The 21,428-nt window shown below is 44.8% G+C and overlaps 1 protein-coding gene across 3 annotated transcripts in view; it reads right to left on the minus strand.

The window, feature by feature from the left end:
- Nucleotides 1-9,472, minus strand: part of LOC115175492 (tubulointerstitial nephritis antigen-like) — a 66,719-nt gene extending 57,247 nt beyond the window's left edge. For 2 of the 3 annotated variants that reach the window (XR_003872045.1, XM_029734748.1), the window contains exons 1-2: nucleotides 9,282-9,472; nucleotides 1,363-1,673 (exon numbers count right to left, since the gene is read on the minus strand). Coding sequence is in view for 2 of the 3 variants with exons in the window: in XM_029734748.1 (XP_029590608.1) it covers nucleotides 1,363-1,666 (304 nt within the window). In the remaining variant the exon portion in view is untranslated. The remainder of the gene's footprint in view (nucleotides 1-1,362; nucleotides 1,674-9,281) is intronic. The other variant, XM_029734749.1, reaches the window with a different exon arrangement.
- Nucleotides 9,473-21,428: the final 11,956 nt, after the last annotated feature.

Below are 21,428 nucleotides of genomic sequence, written 5' to 3' on the forward strand. Positions count from 1 at the left end.
TCTCTCCCTACCTCCTGTCCCGTTCCCGTCGCCTATCTCTCCCTACCTCCTGTCCCGTTCCCGTCGCCTATCTCTCCCTACCTCCTGTCCCGTTCCCGTCGCCCATCTCTCCCTACCTCCTGTCCCGTTCCCGTCGCCCATCTCTCCCTACCTCCTGTCCCGTTCCCGTCGCCCATCTCTCCCTACCTCCTGTCCCGTTCCCGTCGCCCATCTCTCCCTACCTCCTGTCCCGTTCCCGTCGCCCATCTCTCCCTACCTCCTGTCCCGTTCCCGTCGCCCATCTCTCCCTACCTCCTGTCCCGTTCCCGTCGCCCATCTCTCCCTACCTCCTGTCCCGTTCCCGTCGCCCATCTCTCCCTACCTCCTGTCCCGTTCCCGTCGCCCATCTCTCCCTACCTCCTGTCCCGTTCCCGTCGCCCATCTCTCCCTACCTCCTGTCCCGTTCCCGTCGCCTATCTCTCCCTACCCCCTGTCCCGTTCCCGTCGCCTATCTCTCCCTACCTCATGTCCCGTTCCCGTCGCCTATCTCTCACTCTCTCTGCATAGTGTGCATTCTTTCTCCTGACGTCCACTCATCCCTCCCTCCGACCTCCCCCCTCCCTCTGTCTCAGACTAATAAGAAGACTACTGTCCCTGGTCTCTTCTCAGGTTGGGCCCTGCTGCCAGCAGAACATTTTACACCTCCACAACGACTAGCAGAGTTATAGTGTATGTGAAGCATGTTTATACCGTGAAAGCAGAGAAAGTGAACCTTTGTTGCACTAATCTCTTTTGACTCATCACATACATTGCTGCTACTGTCTATTGTCTATCCTGTTAACTAGTAACTTTATCCCTACCTACATGTACACATCTACCTTAATTACCTCGTACCCCTGCACATCGACTCGGTACTGTGTATATAGCCAAGTTATCGTTAAACATTGTGTATTTATTCTTTGAGTTATTATTTTTATATTATTTCTCTTTTTTTCTTTCTGCCTTTTTGGGAAGCGTCCGTAAGCACTTCCCTGTTAGTCTACACCTGTTGTTTGTGAAGCATATGACAAATAACATTTTATTTTACCACAGTGTACTAAGGTTTCACAGGCTAATGGGACCTCTTACCTAATGTACTGTGACAGTTGAACACATAACTTTGCCTGTGCGTAGGATTAGCAGTTGGTAGTTGCCATTCATTCAGTAGTCCCATACTAGCCACTCAGTGTGGGACCTACCTATATACTTTGGCTACTGTACAGGTCTGCCACTGTACTGGGCCTTTCTGTTTGAATCCTAAGTGGCAGGCCCATACACACGCACTCACCATACGACCCCCCCGCCGCCTCACACCCTCCTCCCCACACACACCCTCTCACTTACCAATGAAAGGGGGTGAGATGCCCAGACAGTGGCCCCAGAAGTCAGGACAGCAGTCTGAGATGGTTCGGTTACAGAACAGGTCACAGTAACAGATGGTGTCCAGGTAGGGCACCGTACACTGGTCGTCCCGGCCCGGGCAGCAGCCCCCTCTCCGCTCGCAGTACGACCCAAACGGGTCCCTGATTCCCCCCATGTGCAGCGGGCTCATCAGCTCCCTCTTGGTCCTCCTGGATGCGCCTCTGGCCGCCATACTGTCCGCCACCACTAGGAGGAGCACCACTGCTATGGCTGCTAGAAGCTTCATTTCTACCCTGACAGAAGGGGTAAGAAGAACATGTGTTAGGATGCTGTGAGCAGGTCAGAAGTTGTTATGTAGACACTGGTAGAGTGTCAGGTCAGACATTTGTCAAAATCCTAATAGATTATTTTGGAATAAGATGACAGGCCTAGTCCTGCTTAGAGATCAACAAGTGAGATATGTAGGTCTAACAGTATGAGAATATATTCTAAATCTAACAGCAAGCCTAAAAGTCACACTCAGTGGGTCATTTAACAGCTGGAGAGAGTTCTTAGGAAGATGGAAGGAGGAGGAGCTGGAGAAGAAGCTGGAGGAGGAGGAGGATGAGGAGAAGGAGGAGGAGGCCTGAGCTGCATGCCTACTCTGCAAGGTTTCCCTTCACAGTGGACTCTGACTGAATTATCAACCCGTGATAACACCAACGTTCATCTGGCTCCTTTATGAAACAATCCACTCACAACCTTCAACAGGGTCATACAGTGTATCAAAAGCATCAACTAACTGTAATAACATACAAACATACATTTGATTTGAAGTGTGAACCTAGTGTAAGCAACTGATGACTAAAGTACTGTATTTCTTTAAACCGCTTCCTATGAGAGGTCTCAAGACAACAGAATACCTCTTGTTTCAGAACTTTTTAAATAAGGCCTGTCATTTGGGTTTAGATTATTTCAACATAACTAGTAAGAATAGTAACATAGCATCTTTTTTATGTAATAAGCGTTTATAATCAACAAGTATGGAACATATCACTTTGTATATTATGTAGCTTTGACATACCTTGGATGATGATGGCAAAATATAGATTTTCGCCTAAATAGACATACCCAAAGGCAATGAGAGGGCCATCAACAATAACTAGGAATGCTACATACTCCAAAAGAGATGAAAATCTCACCTTTCTGGTAAAAAATAGCTATAAATTGTTGAGGTGTATACTCACTTTCGAAATTGGGGCGTTTACATCTAACAGGTTAGGTCAAGGTTTTAAGGGACCTCTCCACAAAGCCTTACACTACTCTTCAAAGAACTCTATAGCATTCACAGAATGTTCTACTGTATTTTAATTTGAACAGTGCAAATCTATACTTCACTATGATGAAGAGAAAGGTAAAGCTACAAAGATAGAACTGCCCAATACTGTTACTGTATTTCAATGGTTTCAGGTCTGAGACATTACTAGACTGTGTCAATGACCTAAATGGCACCCTTTTCCCTTTAATGTGCACTACTTTTGACCAGGTACCATAGGACTCTGGTCAAAAGTAGTGCACTTTATAGGGAATAGGGTGCAGCCCTGGTCAAAAGTAGTGCACTCTGTAGAGAATAGGGTTCCATTTGAGACAAAGCCTGTGAGTGGTATAAATATGGCTCTCTGGGGTCTTTTTGCACAATATGTTGATCGATGCGGCCACACTAAAATAGCACTCAATGCAATACTTCACTGTTTATTAAAAAAGGGACATTCCACCACCGTTCAGTCAAAAACGGGGGTTGTGACATTATTATCATCAACATGAGAGTATAAGGCTATCACGTCATCATGGAAACAGACTTCCTGCTGTCTGTCAGAGCTAATCTGTCACGCTTCAGGAAATGTCCCAAAGAGCATGCCTCTCTCTCTCTCTCTATCCTGTCCTATACAGACCACGCCTCTCACTATCCTGTCCTACAAACCACGCCTCTCTCTCTATCCTGTCCTACAGACCACACCTCTCTCCATCCTGTCCTACAAACCAAGCCTCTCTCTATTCTGTCCTACAGACCAAGCCTCTCTCTATCCTGTCCTACAGACCACGCCTCTCTCTATCCTGTCCTACAAACCACGCCTCTCTCTCGATCCTGTCCTATAAACCACGCCTCTCTCTCTATCCTGTCCTATACAGACCACGCCTCTCTCTCTATCCTGTCCTACAAACCGCGCCTCTCTCTCTATCCTGTCCTACAAACCACGCCTCCCTCTCTATCCTGTCCTACAGACCAGGCCTCTCTCTATCATGTCCTACAAACCACGCCTCTATCCTGTCCTACAGACCATGCCTCTCTCTAGACTGTCCTACAAACCACACCACTCTCTATCCTGTCCTACAGACCATGCCTCTCTCTGTCCTGTCCCACAGAGCACATGTACTATATATACAGTTGAAGTTGGAAGTTTACATACACCTTAGCCAAATACATTTAAACTCAGTTTTAGGATCACCACTTTATTTTAACCTGTCTGGGAAACGTGGGACGTTTGCGTCCCACCCTAGTCAACAGCCAATGGAATCGCGTCGCGCGAAATACACATACCTCATAAATGCTATAACTTCAATTTCTCAAACATATGACTATTTTACACCATTTTATAGATACACCTCTCCTGAATCGAACCGCGTTGTCCGATTTCAAAAAGGCTTTACAGCAAAAGCAAAACATTAGATTATGTTAGGAGAGTACCCTGCCAAAAATAATCACACTGCCATTTTCAAAGCAACTAGCATGCATCACAAATACCCAAAACACAGCTAAATGCAGCACTAACCTTTGACAATCTTAATCAGATGACACTCCTAGGACATCATGTTAGACAATACATGCATTTTTTGTTCGATAAAGTTCATATTTATATATAAAAACAGCATTTTACATCGGCGCGTGACGTTCAGAAAATATTTTCCCTCAAATGCTTCCGGTGAATCAGCGCTACAATTTACAAAATTACTATTCGAAAACATTGGTAAAATATAATATTGTCATTCAAAGAATTATAGATTAACATCTCGTGAATGCAACCGCATTGCCAGATTTAAAAATAACTTTACTGGGAAATCACACTTTGCAATAAACAAGGTGCTATGCTCAGAAAAATAGGCTAAGCGATACAGGTTAGCGCCATCTTGGACTCATCTAAAATCAAATATACTATTGTAAATATTCACTTACCTTTGATTTTCTTCATCAGAAGGCACTTCCAAGAATCCCAGGTCCACATCAAATGTAGTTTTTTTCGAAAAAGTTAATAATTTATGTCCCAATAGCTCCTTCTTGTTAGCGCGTTCTGAAGGCTACTCATAATGTACGAATCGCGCAGGACTTGTCCTCACGAATGTGCAAACATTTTTTACTTACGTTTGTTCAAACATTGTATAACATAAATCTTTAGGGCCTTTTCAATCAGAACTTCAATAATATTGAAGGCGGACGATTGCATTGTCTTACTAAACGTTTCGGAACGAGAGAGTACCCACGGGCACGCGCGTCATAGTAGTAATGGCCCTCCCTCTATGACAAACTTTCCAGGCCTCTCGTTCGGTCAGTTTTTACCGGAGAAGAACCACTTTGTAAAGACTGTTGACATCTAGTGGAAGCCTTAGGAAGTGCTAAATGAATCCTAACTCATGGTGTGTTTCATAGGCAAAGGGTTGAAAGTGATTCCACAAATCAGATTTCCACTTCCTGTTAGGATTTGTCTCAGGGTTTTGACTGCCATATGAGTTCTGTTATACTCACAGACACCATTCAAACAGTTTTAGAAACTTCAGAGTGTTTTCTATCCAAATCTACTAATATATGCATATTCTCGTTTCTGGGTAAGAGTAGTAACCAGTTTAAATCGGGTACGTTTTTTATCCGGCCGTGAGAATACTGCCCCCTACACCTCAACAAGTTTTAACAAACTATAGTTTTGGCAAGTCGGTTAGGACATCTACTTTGTGCATGACACAAGTAATTTTTCCAACAATTGTTTACAGACAGATTATTTCACTTATAATTCACTGTAGTAACCAGTTTAATTTGTATATTTTATGTATGTTTATTATGAGAATTTCTGTTTTGTTGAGTTTCACGCTCTGCAATTTCACCAGATGTTGTTTGAGACAGTAGATTATTGAACAAAACGCGCTAACAAAACAGAATTGTCTACGGACAATTCCTTCGACCTCATGGCTTGGTTTTTGCTCTGACATGCACTGTCAACCGTGGGACCATATATAGTATATTCGGTGCCTTTCCAAGTCATGTCCAATCAATTGAATTTCGCACAGGTAGACTCCAATCAAGTTGTAGAAACATCTCAATGATGATCAATGGAAACAGTCAACAAATTGTTGTGAAAAATACATTAAATTACAGCTCTAAAATCAATCAAGGATAGAGTGTGATTGTTACACATCCAGCTGGCTGTCCTCTTTAGTCAGCTAAAGGGCTCAATTTCGAGTTTAATAACAAAGGGTCTGAATACTTATGTTAATAAGGTATTTCTGTTTTGTATTTTTAATACATTTGCAAAAATGTAAAAAAATATATATATATGTTTTTGCTATGTCATTATGGGGTATTGTGTGTAGATTGCTAAGGATTTTTATTTAATTAACCAATTTTAGAATAATGCTCTAACGTAACAAAATGTGGAAAAAGTCAAGGAGTCTGAATACTTTCCAAAGGCACTGTACATAGACATAGAATCCCTGGTCACTTTAATAATGTTTATGAATATACTGCTTTCATATGTTTATACTGTATTCTATTTTATTGTATTTTAGTCAGTGCCACTCCGACATGGAATCTTGACCACACCTTAACCCAGCAGTGTATGTGTGTGTGTGTGTGTGTGTGTGTGTGTGTGTGTGTGTGTGTGTGTGTGTGTGTGTGTGTGTGTGTGTGTGTGTGTGTGTGTCATCAACACTACCATTACAAACACCATTACCAACCACCATCAGCACCAACCACTAACCACCATCAGCACCAAATATCATCACCACCATCAACAACCACAATCACCAACACACACCATCATGACTAACCACCATCAACACCATCACCAAATACCATTAACACCCCCATCAACACCATGACCAAACACCATCACCAACTACCATTAACACCATCACCAAATGCCATTAACACCATTACCAACCACCACCATGACCAAGCACCATCACCAAATGCCATTAACACCATTACCAACCACCACCATGACCAAACACCGTCACCAACTACCATTAACACCACCATCAACACCATGACCAAACACCATCACCAACTACCATTAACACCACCATCAACACCATGACCAAACACCATCACCAACTACCATTAACACCACCATCAACACCATGACCAAACACCGTCACCAACTACCATTAACACCACCATCAACACCATGACCAAACACCGTCACCAACTACCATTAACACCACCATCAACACCATGACCAAACACCGTCACCAACTACCATTAACACCACTATCAACACCATTACCAAACACCATCCACACCATCAAAACCATCATCATTAACACTATCAACACCATCACCAAATCACAGGTCAACTCTATGTACTGTAAATGGACATGTGACCAGAATTACCTTATTAAGGGCAAATTGTGTCATGTCACATACAGGACTTACAATATACTGTACATACAATATGCTTCGGAATGACAATGACCAACCCTGAGTGGTGGAAAAAGTACCCAATTGTCAGACTTGAGTAAAAGTAAAGATACCTTAATAGAAAATGACTCAAGTAACGAAAGTCACCCAGTAAAATACTACTTGAGTAAAAGTCTAAAAGTATTTGGTTTTAAATATACTTAAGTATCAAAACTAAATGTAATTGCTAAATTATACTTAAGTATCAAAAAGTAAAAGTATGAATAATTTTTAATTCCTTAAATTAAGCAAACCAGATGGCACATTTCCTTGTTTTTTTTAATTTACAGATAGCCAGGGGCACACTGCAACACTCAGACATCATTTACAAACAAAGCATATGTGTTTAGTGAGTCCGCCAGATGAGAGGCAGTAGAGATGACCAGGGATGTTCTCTTGATAAGCGTGTGAATTTGACAACTTTCTGTCCTGTTAAATATTCAAAATGTAACAACTGCTTTTGGGTGTCAGGGAAAATGTATGGAGTAAAAAGTACATTATTTTCTTTAGGAATGTATTAAACGTTACAAATATAAAGTAAAAAAATATGTCAAAATATAAATAGTAAAGTATAGTACAGATACCCCAAAAATGACTTAAGTAGTACTTTAAACTATTTTTATTTAAGTACACCCCTGCCAACTCTGTGAGTCAATGATAGGCAAAAAGCAAAAAACACAAATAGCTTAAAGGAAAACTTCCTCTATGGTGCAAATATAGCAAATACTGGCCATCATTGATCAAGCCAAGTACATGTATGTCCTCTGAGAGCTTACTTGTAATCAAACTTTCCTTTGTAGACGACAGCTTTGTCTAGTGTATGTGGGGTGGCCGGTAGCCTAGTGGTTAGAGCGTTGGGCCAGTAATTGAAAGGTTGCTAGATTGAATCCCCGAGCTGACAAGGTAAAAATCTGTTGCTCTGCCCCTGAACAAGGCAGTTAACCCAAATGAGAATTTGTTCTTAACTGACTTGCCTAGTTAAATAAAGGTTAAATTTAAAAAAATCTAATCCCTGTGAATATGATATGGCCTGCTGGGTCCAGTCTCGGTCCCATTTGGTTCCACGGTAGCGCCTCAGACATTCAGAATGGCACAGTGCTGTTTTGGTTCCACGGTAGCGCCTCAGACATTCAGAATGGCACAGTACTGTTGTAAGCTGTAGCCTTGCTGTTGATCCCTCCAGCACAGTAAAACAGACATATGCAAGCCACCATAGCCTCATCGCACACACAACCAACTTATAGACATTCCACAGTTATTATAACCCATAACGACTGCAAATCAGAGGGATGCAGTGCCTTAGAACCAGCTTCTCAACAACTTCCAGAGTCCATTGCTGGCTGCCTGTCTGCCTCATATTGTATGGAGTCATGAGGGTAGAACACTGAACAAGCACAACACACCCTGATTTCATCTCACCTGGGCAGTATCATTCACCTGTGCTGAGACAGCCAGACAAACAAACACATGCACGCAAGCAAACACACGCATAGACACACACACACCAACTCTCTCGCCTCTCTTCACATACAAATAGGATCAGCTGAACTTTGAAACATTGCTTCACAACCCACTAGATAACTCAATCACTCACAGTCAGTATCAGTCTAAAAGCATTTCAATGGAGTGAGGTATTTCTAGAGAGTTCTAAGAATGTGTCATGGAGTCCTTGAGTTCTGTTTACTTTTATTCTCAACTCAAGGATACACTAAACAAAGCAACCATTTATTTTACAGGTGTCACACAAACCAGGAGACACAGTCCAAAAACAAAATGAGCAAAAATCTTAGTTTCTAGAATACATAAGATGTACACTACACTTTCAGACATTTTTATGTCACTTGTTCCACATATCAAGTCTAATTTCGTAGTATTATATGTGGGTTAAATCATCGTTTTTTTAATTGTTTTTTTATTAACCTTTATTTAACTAGGCAACTAGTCAAGCTCTGAAAACAAACTTCCTAAGAATCTGATTAGGAAGCCTGAACATAACTGAAACTAGTCACAGTAAATGCTTATTACAATCACATTATAACAAAACTAGCATAGCCAAGGAAATCTAACTAGCTTTATTTATTTAGTTGTTTACCATCAAAACTACTTCCAAAATGTTTGTTAAAAAAAATTGATAACATGTGAATCCTGCACCTGTCTGATCTGGCTCAGAGAGAGTGAAAGAGGTAATACATTTTACCTTGTATGTGTGTTCTGTGAAAATCTCTCTTCTTGTTTGTAATCCAATAGAAAAAACGAGTCCTGTAAAAGATTAGATTATTTTCTGCTGCTTTCTCGGTAATTCATTCACAGAGAGAAAGTCTGTCTCCCTTTCTCGCTCACTCTCTTCTCATTCACTGCACTGTCATGCTAAACCACTGAGTTATATATACTGTACAGCCACTAAGTATGAACAAACCACTCCTCCCACCCCCTCCTTCACACACTCTCTCTCTGCCCTATTCCCCTGACTCCTAGCCTAATCCTTATTTTCTATCTCTCTCTCTCTGCCCTATTCCCCTGACTCCTAGCCTAATCCTTATTTTCTATCTCTCTCTCTCTGCCCAATTCACCTGACTCCTAGCCTAATCCTTATTTTCTATCACTCTCTCTCTGCCCTATCCCCTGACTCCTAGCCTAATCCTTATTTTCTATCACTCTCTCTCTGCCCAATTCACCTGACTCCTAGCCTAATCCTTATTTTCTATCACTCTCTCTCTGCCCTATTCCCCTGACTCCTAGCCTAATCCTTATTTTCTATCTCTCTCTCTGCCCTATTCCCCTGACTCCTAGCCTAATCCTTATTTTCTATCTCTCTCTGTCTCTCTCTCTCTTGAATAAACCTAAAACAGTTATTTTCAAAAGCAACTGCCATTTAGCTCTTTATTTCTATTTTGTCCCTGTGATTTAGCTTTTTTTAGTTTGTAACATCATCATCCACTTGTTTCCCTTTGGCACAGTGACCACCTCGCTACCCCCTAGTGTACACTAGAAAAACTTGACAAAGGGTGGTTTGAAAAGACTCACCTGTACCAAGGTTAGCACAGCTGCAGTAAAAACAGTAGCATTATGGCAGAAATGACAAAGGAAGGACAATTAACACTAGCCTGACAACTCACACAAAATTATTCCGCTGCTCTGTCGTTCGCTAAACTAACATCCGTTGGCATGGTGTAGCGTTTGGTCAGAGCAAGGAGTCTGGGTAGCCAGGCAAAATGAACACACCTTTACAATATGTCCACTCTCTAAATGGTTTACTTTTCATCTCTTCTCTATAGTAGTTCCTAGATCCAAAAATCATCTCTTCTCTATAGTAGTTCCTAGATCCAAAAATCACTGATCCAAAAATCTGTCCCCAGCTTGAGATGGGTGGAGCAGAGGTCTGTCAGTGAAGACGGTATATTGGAGGTGACAAAGGATATGACAGAGAGAGAGAGAGAGAGAGAGAGAGAGAAAGAGAGAGAGAGAGAGAGAGAAAGAGAGAGAGAGAGAGATGTTTCCGTAGTTGCCGCCTAGTGTAACCAATAAGTATTGTTTAAGACACAATCGAGGGGAGAGAGTCATCCCTGATAGAGTGCATTCACACATGCTAACACAAGTTAGAGGCAGTGCCACAAAAACTTTTATGTTGAAACTGCAATTTCAACACACAAGGAATGTCCCAACCCACTTTTCTAAATAAACAGTACACTACTAGATACAGTGCCTTGCAAAAGTATTCATTCCCCTTGGCGTTTTTCCTATTTTGTTGCATTACAACCTGTAATTTAAATATTTTTTTATTTGGATTTCATGTAATGGACATACACAAAATAGTCCAAATTGGTGAAGTGAAATGAAAAAAAGAACTTGTTTCAAAAAATTCTAAATTAAATATAAATGGAAAAGTGATGTGTGCATATGTATTCACCCCCTTTGCTATGAAGCCCCTAAATAAGATCTGGTGCAACTAATTACCTTCAGAAGTCACATAATTAGTTAAATAAAGTCCACCTGTGTGCAATCTAAGTGTCACATGATCTGTCACATGATCTCAGTATATATACACCTGTTCTGAAAGGCCCTAGAGTCTGCAAAACCACTAAGCAACGGGCACTACCAAGCAAGCGGCACCATGAAGACCAAGGCGCTCTTGAAACAGGTCAGGGACAAAGTTGTGGAGAAGTCCAGATCAGGGTTGGGTTATAAAAAAATATCTGAAACTTTGAACATCCCACAGAGCACAATTAAACTCATTATAAAAAAAATGGAAAGAATATGGCACCACAACAAACCTGCCAAGAGAGGGCCACCCACCAAAACTCACAGACCAAGCAAGGAGGGCATTAATCAGAGAGGCAACAAATAGACCAAAGATAACTCTGAAGGAGCTGCAAAGCTCCACAGCGGAGATTGGAGTATCTGTCCATAGGACCACTTTAAGCCGTACACTCCACAGAGCTGGGCTTTATGGAAGAGTGGCCAAAAAAAATAAGCAAACACATTTGGTGTTCGCCAAAAGGCATGTGGGAGATTCCCCAAACGTGGAAGATGGTACTCTGGTCAGATGAGACTAAAATTGAGCTTTTTGGCCATCAAGGAAAACGCAATGTCTGGCGCAAGTCATCTATGTTAAATGTCACATTTTCAACCTGTTTAATGTGTCAGTCATCGGGCGTCTAGTAAATTATCCATATATCACGAGTTTTGTTTCCAGTGAACACTGATTCATACCCAGTCACACTTATGCATTTCTCTATAATATGGGGTCGCAGTGAGTCATCAATGTAGTACAATACAGTAGTGACATTCTTTCAGTAAAGGAGAGTGATTGTAGCCACATGTGAGGGCCCGGGTGTGTCCCAAGGGGCCTCCGATAACCTCACCCCAATTAGGCCCCTGAATCAGAGGAAGTCACACGACTGGTGGGATTCACAAAATATGCGTCAGCAGAGGAACCGAGGAGGAATCACTGAATGTACAAACAAGACAAGTTGTGAAAGAGGGAGCTATATGTTTCACAAGACTTTCATGTGTGTGTGTGTGTGAGAGGCTGGGCCTGTTCTATAATGACTCAGGTCTGAGCCAGGCCCTCCAGATGCTCAACATTAGACGGTCCGTTCTCCTCAGGAGCAGAAGTAAAGTGGAACCATGGCCACTAGAGCCATGGCAACAATAGAGGGTCTATACATACTGTACACACTGCACAGACACACACACACACAGAGAGAGATAGTATGCTCCATTGTTTATCTACTGGCAGCATATGGATCTGACTGGAAGATCCAAGTTGACGGGAACCGTAGTCACTCTGAGTCTGAACACAACTCAACACAACACTCCAACTGAACAAAAACAATCCTTGTATTTCTCCAGCCGGGATGGGAGCGGCTCCCAACAACGATAAACCTCCCAGGCCTCGACGCACCAAGATCGGAAATCCCAGATGGAGACTGTTGTGTCAGTCTAGATGTTATTGCGGGTGTAGCGAAATGCTTATGTTTCTAGCTCCAACAGTGCAGTAATATCTAACAAGTAGTATCTAACAATACACACAATCTAAAGTAAAGGAGTGGAATTAATAATATATAAATATTTGGATGAGCAATGTCAGTGCGGCATAGACTAAGATACAGTAGAATAGGATAGAATACAGTATATGCAAAATATGTGAACATTTTTAAAGTGACTAGTGATCCAATTATTAAAGTGGCCAGTGATTTCAAGTCCATGTATATAGGGTAGCAGCCTCTAATGTGCTAGATAGCCATCAGACTGGCTATTTAACAGTCTGATGGACTTCAGATAGAAGTCTCTCGGTCCCAGCTTTGATGCACCTGTACTGACCTGTCCTTCTGGATGATAGCAGGGTGAACAGAAAGTGGCTCGGGTGGTTGTTGTCCTCGATTATCTTTTTGGCCTTCCTGTGACATCGGGTGCTGTAGGTGTCCTGGAGGGTAGGTAGTTTGCCCCCGGTGATGCCACCCACCACCCTCTGGAGAGCCTTGCGGTTGCGGGCGGTGCAGTTGCCATACCAGGCGATGACATAGCCCAACAGGATGCTCTCAATTGTAAATCTGCAAAATTTTGAGGATTTTAGGTGCAAGCCACATTTTTTCAGCCTCCTGAGGTTGAAGAGGTGCTTTTGCGCCTTCTTCACCACACTGTCTGTGTGGGTGGACCATTTCAGTTTGTCAGTGATGTGTACGCTGAAGAACTTGAAGCTTTCCACCTTCTCCACTGCGGTCCCGACAATGTGGATGGGAGGTGCTCTCTCTGCTGTTTCCTGAAGTCCACGATCAGCTCCTTTGTTTTGTTGACGTTGGGTGAGAGGTTATTTTCCTGGTGCTACACTCCCAGGGCCCTCACTTCCTCCCTGTAGGCCTTCTCATCATTGTTGGTAATCAGGCGTACTACTGTTGTGTCATCTGCAAACTTGATGACTGCATTGGAGGAGTGTGTGGCCACACAGTCGTGGGTGAACAGGGAGTACAGGAGGGGGCTGAGCATGCTTCCTTGTGGGCCCCCAGTGTTGAGGATCAGCGAAGTGGAGTTGTTGTTTCTTACCTTCACCACCTGGGGTCGGCCCATCAGGAAGTCCAAGACCCAGTTGTAAAGGGCAAGGTTCAGACCCAGGGCTTTGAGCTTAATGATGAGTTTGGAGGGTACTATGGTGTTGAATGCTGATCTATAGTCAATGAACAGCATTCTAACATAGGTTTTCCTCTTGTCCAGATGGGATAGGGCAGTGTGCAGTGCGATGGTGATTGCATCGTCTGTGGATCTATTGGGGCGGTAAACAAATTTAAGTTGGTCTAGGGTGTCAGGTAAGGAAACACTCCAGCCAGCTGGTCTGCGCATGCTCTGAGGACACGGCTAGAGATGCTGTCTGGGTGGGCAGCCTTACAAGGGTTAACACGCTTAAATGTCTTACTCACGTCAGCCACGGAGAAGGAGAGCCCACAGTCCTTGGTAGTGGGCCGCGTCAGTAGCACTGTGTTCTCCTCAAAGCAGGCGAAGAAGGTGTTTAGCTTGTTCGGACATGGCTGGTTTCCCTTTGTAGTCTGTGATTGTCTGTAGACCCTGCCACATACATCTCATGTCTGAGCTGTTGAATTGCGACTCCACTTTGAATCTATACTGACGTTTTGCCTGTTTGATTGCCTTACAGAGGGAATAACTACACTATTTGAATTTGGTCATATTCCCAGTCACCTTGCCATGGTTAAATGTGATGCTGCCATCTATCCATGGTTTCTGGTCAGGGTAGGTTTTAATAGTCATAGAGAGTACAACATCTCCTATGCACTTCCTGATAAACTCAGTCACCGTATCAGTGTATTTGTCTATGTTGTTCTCTCAGGCTACCCGGAACATATCATGGAACTTCAGTAACGTTTTCCTCAAATTTGCTTTGTTAAAATCCCCAGCTACAATAAATGCTGCCTCAAAATATGTGGTTTCCAGGTTGCATAAAGTCCAGTGAAGTTCTTTGAGGGCCGGCGTGGTATCGGCTTGAGGAGGAATATACACGGCTGTTCCTTCCGCACGCCTGAACCAGTCATCCACCGCAGGAGCCTCGGTCTGACTCTGATGCCAAGGCGCCAAAGGTCCTTAGCCAAAGGTAGGCCACCAGTACCTCCCGCTCAAACAGCGCACTCTCCGACCGATCCCAGGATGACCAGGAGGGTGACGTGTGGGCCCAATAGATCAACCGGTCACCAACAGCAGATGGGACATACAGATGCCCAGCGGGACACAGGACGAGATCGGGCTCTGCACGTAACCCCTGCTCAATGTCCGTGTCCAGCTCCCACACTACCGGCGCAACCAGGCAGGAGGCGGGGAGTATGGGAGTGGGATCCATGGGCCGCTCCTCTGTGTCATACAGCCGGGACAATGCATTTGCTTTCACGTTCTGGGAGCCTGGTCTGTAGGAAAGGGTGAACACAAAATGGGTGAAAAACATGGCCCACCTTGCCCGGCAAGGGTTCAGTCTCCTCGCCGTCCGGATGTACTCCAGGTTGCAGTGGTCAGTCCAGATGTGAAAGGGTGTTTAGCCCCCTCAAGCCAATGTCTCCACGCCTTCAAGGCTTTGATGACAGCCAACAGCTCCCGGTCCCCCACGTCATAGTTTCGCTCCGCCGGACTGAGCTTCTTCGAGAAGAAGGCACAGGGGCGGAGTTTTGGTGGCGTGCCCGAGCGCTGAGAGAGCACAGCTCCTATCCCAGCCTCGGACGCGTCCACCTCCACTTTGAATGCCAAAGAGGGATCCGGATGGGCCAGCACGGGTGCTGAGGTAAACAGAGCCCTCAGGTGACTAAAAGCCCTTTTCCGCCTCAGCTGACCACTGCAAACGAACCGGGCCCCCCTTCAGCAGTGAGGTAATGGGAGCCGTTACCTGACCAAAACCCCGGATAAACCTCCGGTAGTAGTTGGCAAACCCTAAGAACCGCTGCACCTCCTTTACCGTGGTGGGAGTCGGTCAATTACGCATGGCTGAAATGCGGTCACTCTCCATCTCCACCCCTGAGGTGGAAATGCGATACCCTAGGAAGGAGACGGACTGCTGGAAGAACAGGCATTTCTCAGCCTTTTCTCAGCCTTGACGTACAGGTCATGCTCCAACAGGCGACCAAGCACCCTGCGCACCAGGAACACCTGCTCAGCGTTTGTAGCGGAGTAAATCAGAATGTCATCAATATACACCACTACACCCTGCCCATGCAGGTCCCTGAAAATCTTATCTACAAAGGCTTGGAAGACTGATGGCGCATTCATCAACCCGTACGGCATGACAATGTACTCACAGTGCCCTGAGGTGGTACTGAAAGCCGTCTTCCACTCGTCTCCCTCCCGGATACGCACCAGGTTGTAAGCGCTCCTGAGATCTAGTTTGGTGAAGAAGCGCGCCCCGTGCATTGACTCAATCACTGTGGCTATGAGCGGTAGCGGGTAACTATACCTCACAGTGATCTGGTTCAGACCCCGATAGTCAATACACGGGCGCAGACCTCCCTCCTTCTTCTTCACAAAAAAGAAACTCGAGGAGGCGGGTGAAGTGGAGGACCGAATGTATCCCTGACGCAGGGATTCGGAGACATATGTTTCCATAGCCTCCGTCTCTGCCTGTGAGAGGGGATACACATGGCTTCTGGGAAGTGCAGCATCTACCAGGAGATTTATTGCACAATCGCCCCGTTGATGAGGTGGTAATTGAGTCGCCTTCTTTTTGGAGAAGGCGAGAGCCAAATCGGCATATTCAGGGGGAATGCCGATCTGGACTTTCCACCGTAGTAGCACCAACAAAAACCCCTAAACACCTCCCCGAGCTCTCTTGCGATCACCCCGTGACAGCCCTCTGTGGCCACAAAACAGTGGGGTCATGACAAGCTAACCAGGGTAGGCCTGGAAACACAGGAGAGTCAATAAGGAAGAGACTAATTCTCTCCTTGTGACCCCCCTGCGTCACCATGCCCAGAGGAGTGGTGACCTCCCTAATCAACCCTGACCCTAATGGTCTACTATCTAAGGCATGAACGGGGAAGGGCACAGCCACAGGAACAATGGGGATCCCTAAACTATAGGCTAACGCTCTATCAATAAAATTCCCAGCTGCGCCTGAATCGACGAGCGCCTTATGCTGGGAATGCGGGGAAAACTCAGGAAAAGTGACATACACAAACATATGTGCAACATTGGGCTCTGGGTGAGAATGGTGCCAGCTCACCTGGGGTGACGCCAGTGTGCCCTGCCTGCTGCCTCAATACCCAGAGGAACCAACCCGGCACCGACCAGCAGTGTGACCTCTGCGGCCACAGATGGTGCACGAGCTGGAACCCCCTCTGGTCTCCTTGCGCACCGCCCCTCCCAGCTCCATGGGTATCGGAGAGGGGGTGCGGGGGGATGGAACCACCAGACCCCGATCTGAACGTCCACAGGTAGCCTGCAGGTTATCCAGCCGGATGGACAGGTCCACCAGCTGGTGGAACGTGAGGGTGGTGTCTCTGCAGGCCAACTCCCTACAGAGGTCCTTGCGCAGACTGCAGCGATAATGGTCGATCAGGGCCCTGTCGTTCCATCCCGCGCCGGAAGCCATGGTCCGAAACTCCAGGGCGAACTCCTGGGCGCTCCTCATCACCTGCCTCAAATGGAAGAGGAGCTCACCCGCCGATCTACCCTCGGGTGGGTGGTCGAAGACTGCCCGGAAGTGGCGGGTGAACTCCTCAAACTGGTCCAATGCCGCGTCTCCCTCTCCCCATACGGCGTTGGCCCACTCCAGTTCCCGGTGAGGCACGAGACGAGGGCAGACACCCTCTCACGGCCCGAAGGAGCCGGGTGGACGGTTGCCAGGTATATGTCCAGCTGCAACAGGAACCCCTGGCAGTTCGCAGCCAGCCCATCGTATTCCTGGAGAAGGGAGAGACGAATCCCACTGGGACCAGGAGAAGGAGGGGCGCGTAGTGGTGACCCCGATTGTGCTGGTGGAGGCGCTGGGAGAACTCTCTGTCTCTCCCAGCAGGCCATTGTCTGGACAACGTGGTCCATGGCGGTGCCAAGATGGTGGAGCATTTCTGCGTGCTCCCGGACGTGCTCCTCCAACCTGGGGTACCTGCTCCTGCTGACTCCATACGTTTGGGTCCGGAATTCTGTAAGGGGAGCGTACTGGTGGCAGAGAAGTCAGGCGCAGGAGAGCAAAACTGATTTACAACGGCGCAGTTCAATAAATAAAACCACCGTTAACAGTACACTAAATCAATGGGTAAAACCTGTCACACACCAGCATAACGTGCACAAGCATTATAATAAACAATTCCGGACAAGGCGTGGGGGGAACAGAGGGTTAAATACACAAAAATGTAATGATGGAATTGAAACCAGGTGTGTGTGGGAAGACAAGACAAAACAAATGGAAAATGAAAGATGGATGGGCGATGGCTAGAAGGCTGGTGACGTCAACCGCCGAACGCCGCCTGAACAAGGAGAGGGGCCGACTTCGGCGGAAGTCATGACACCCGCCCATCTTCTTCCTGAAGAGACATTTATTCCTGTCTGCGCAATGAACTGAGATCTCAACTGGCTGTACGGACACAGACAGTATATCCCGAGAGATCCATGTTTCCGTGAAACTGTCAGGAATCCCGCTTCCTGAGTCTGTTTTCTGCCTGAGCTGACTGTTTTTTGTTTTGGAGTCTTTTGTCTGAGGTTCCTGAACGCACCCTGTCTGGTTGCCAGGCGACGAAGCTAGGCGGGAGAACTTTTGATTACCCGCACCTGCATCTCATCAACCATCTGCACACCTGGTCCTGATCATCACCTCTTCATAAGCCCTGACCTGACATCCATTCCCTGCCGGATCGTTAGCAATGAACAGTATGTTGTGCCAGCGTATCAGCCTCATGTTTCCTGAGTTTGTTTTGTTATTCTGTACTTGTTGCCGGTTACTCACTCCCGTTTACTCTGTCTACAGTCATTCTCCCGGAACATTCAACTCCCTTGCCTGGCCGTCGGTGGATTCAGTGACTTCATTGGATCAACCCATTCACTCTCATCAACTCACCTCCGCTGCCGTTCCGTCTCCTGGATTATTCAATTTACACATCAAGACTACCAATAAATACTCACCTTCATTTTACTCACCTTGTCCTGGTCTGCTTCTGGGTTCTGTCTTAGAGAATCGTGACAGAAACAGAGTATGTTACAATCCATGATGTCTCTCTGGAAGGAAATCCTCTCCCTGAGCTCGTCAACTTTATTATCCAGAGACTGAACATTAGCGAGTAATATACTCGGAAGCAGTGGGTGGTGTGCACGCATCCTGAGTCAGACTAAAAGTCCACTCGGAGTACCTCTTTTCCGCCGGCGGTGTTTTGGAACAGCCTCTGGAATCAGTTCAATTGCCCTGGGGGGTACAAACAAAGGAGCCGATTCGGGAAAGTCCTATTCCTGGTCATAATGCTGGTAATGCTAGTGAGTTACCGCCGCTCTGATATTCAAAAGTTCTTCCCGGCTGAATGTAATAACACAAAACATTTCCTGGGCTAATAATGTAAGAAATAACACATAAAAAAACAAAATATTGCAAAGTTTCCTAAGAGCTAGAAGCACGGCAGCCCTATCCTTCAGCGCCATTTAATCTAACATTTTAGCTAAAATACCTAGCTAGCATACCGGTACATACTGCTGTAATGATGTGGTTCGTAAGGATAGCATAGCTAACAAATTGTCAGCCAACATAATGTGTAAGGTAACTTATTTGAAAAGTTATTACTTTATTACATTGCTCAGCATTTTCATAACATTTGTCATAATTAGTTAAAGCAATGAATTTGTATCCGCTCTGCATATTTTCCTCAATTTTCTTGAAATCTGTAAACAATGTGAAGCCACGCCTATTTTCGGAAGAATTGCATTATGGGCCCTAAAAGCGCGGAAATAGTGTCCACTGCTTGTATACTTCCTATTTTGGCAAATGTAGTACGACCTCCGGGACATTTTGACATACTAACTATATCCATACTATGACCAATAAGCATACTATATACTCAATTTACGTCACAAATTGTACAGTTTTATTCATTTATTTTTATTAACCTTCATTTAACTAGACAAGTCAGTTAAGAACAAATTCTTATTTACAATGATGGCCTACTCTGACCAAGCCCTAACCCGGATGACGCAGGGCCAATTGTGCGCCACCCTATGGAACTCCCAATTACAGCCAGTTGTGATACTGTCATGAGAATTTTGTATCCCAATGATAATAATTAACAATCAATAAGCTTTGACTAATCCCCAAGGTTTGTAAGACACTGGGTTAATAATAATTAGGCAAAGACTCAGCTTATGCAAAAGGTTTGTACAGTTTATTCAGAGAACGTTCTGAAGTCCATTACACAAAGACATTCATTTTATGCTCACTCCCCACTTACGCACATACCTCCACACCAACAGTAGATGTCCTACACACACACATACACACGAACAGTAGGTGAGTTGTATCCCTCTCCGGAGTTCTCATCACTGTTAATCACTACCCAGCGCTGTCTGTTCCTTTCCCCCGAGATTAGAGGAACCTTGAGGGTCACTCCCTTTCTCCTCATAAGTTTCTCAAAGTTCCTCGCTAGGTCGGGTCAAACACAGTCTAATTGTTCTCGCTATTTTCTTAGGCACACTAATACACACACACATTTCTCTTCCTCCCGGATCTCTACTAGACCTTATGGGACTTACGTTTAGTACTTTAATTATTCATTATACATGCTACATAACTACTAATTACTAATTAGTTACGTTTCAGGGTTGGATTCTTTAATCATTCACCTTTAAACATTTTATTCCCTTATCAGATACAGCCTGGAATCAAACCAGGGTCTGTAGTGATGCCTCTAGCACTGAGATGCAGTGCCTTAGACCGCTGCGCCACTTTGGAGCCCGGTTTGTGCGGTTAGTAGGAGTCCTCGAGCACAGACTATATGTCCCAAATGGCACCATATTCTCTATATAGTGCACTCCATTCCTCTGGTGTATAATATCTAATGCCAGGAACATGAACTCTCTCTCTTTTTATCTCTCAGTCTCCGCCCTTCTTATCCATTGAACCACACCTTGCTTTGATAGCAGGCTGATGTAGAGCCATAGACAAAACACCTCTATCACTCTGTCTCCATATGAAGGGCAGATAGTGAGGGTGTCGGAGATAGTGAAGGTGTCAGATGTGCTGTATAGGACATGTGTTAGATATTACTTCACAGCTCTCCTCTCTTTCATCTTATATGTCAGAAGATGGAGTAACAACTTAATTGTTTAAAACCAGTACTTTTACTGATTTCTTTACTTAGCCTACTAACCCTGACAAGATCACAGAACATTCAGCAAACTCTCTCAGAATAATCCTCTGTCACCTTTGCCTCTCTCACATGTCTGACATATTATTTCCATTGATTGAGGAACCACAGATTGGTTTCTTGCTGACAGAGGAGGTAGCAAAGTGGTGAGTGTGAATCAGCCTCTGCTTTGCTAAAGAGAAAATGTCCCTCGATCAGCTGTATCTGTCTATAGGATTCAATGTGACACTATCCTGGCATATGTTTAAAGGGACTTTAAAAATATGACTTGTGAATGAGATTACTGTAATTACTGTATAACAACAAAGATGATAGTTTATTGTACCAACACTGTAATGGCAGACAGGCCCCGTACACACACTCCCTCAAGGTATGTTTGGGTCTATCTGACTCTATTGGCCATCTAAGTGCAAGCATACTCATACTCTCCTTTCTCCCATCAATCAGAATGCAGAATGGGAGGACTCCACACACACACACACACACACACACACACACACACACACACACACACACACACA

The sequence above is a fragment of the Salmo trutta genome, chromosome 36 (assembly GCF_901001165.1).
Source record: "Salmo trutta chromosome 36, fSalTru1.1, whole genome shotgun sequence".
NCBI classification, from domain to species: domain Eukaryota; kingdom Metazoa; phylum Chordata; class Actinopteri; order Salmoniformes; family Salmonidae; genus Salmo; species Salmo trutta.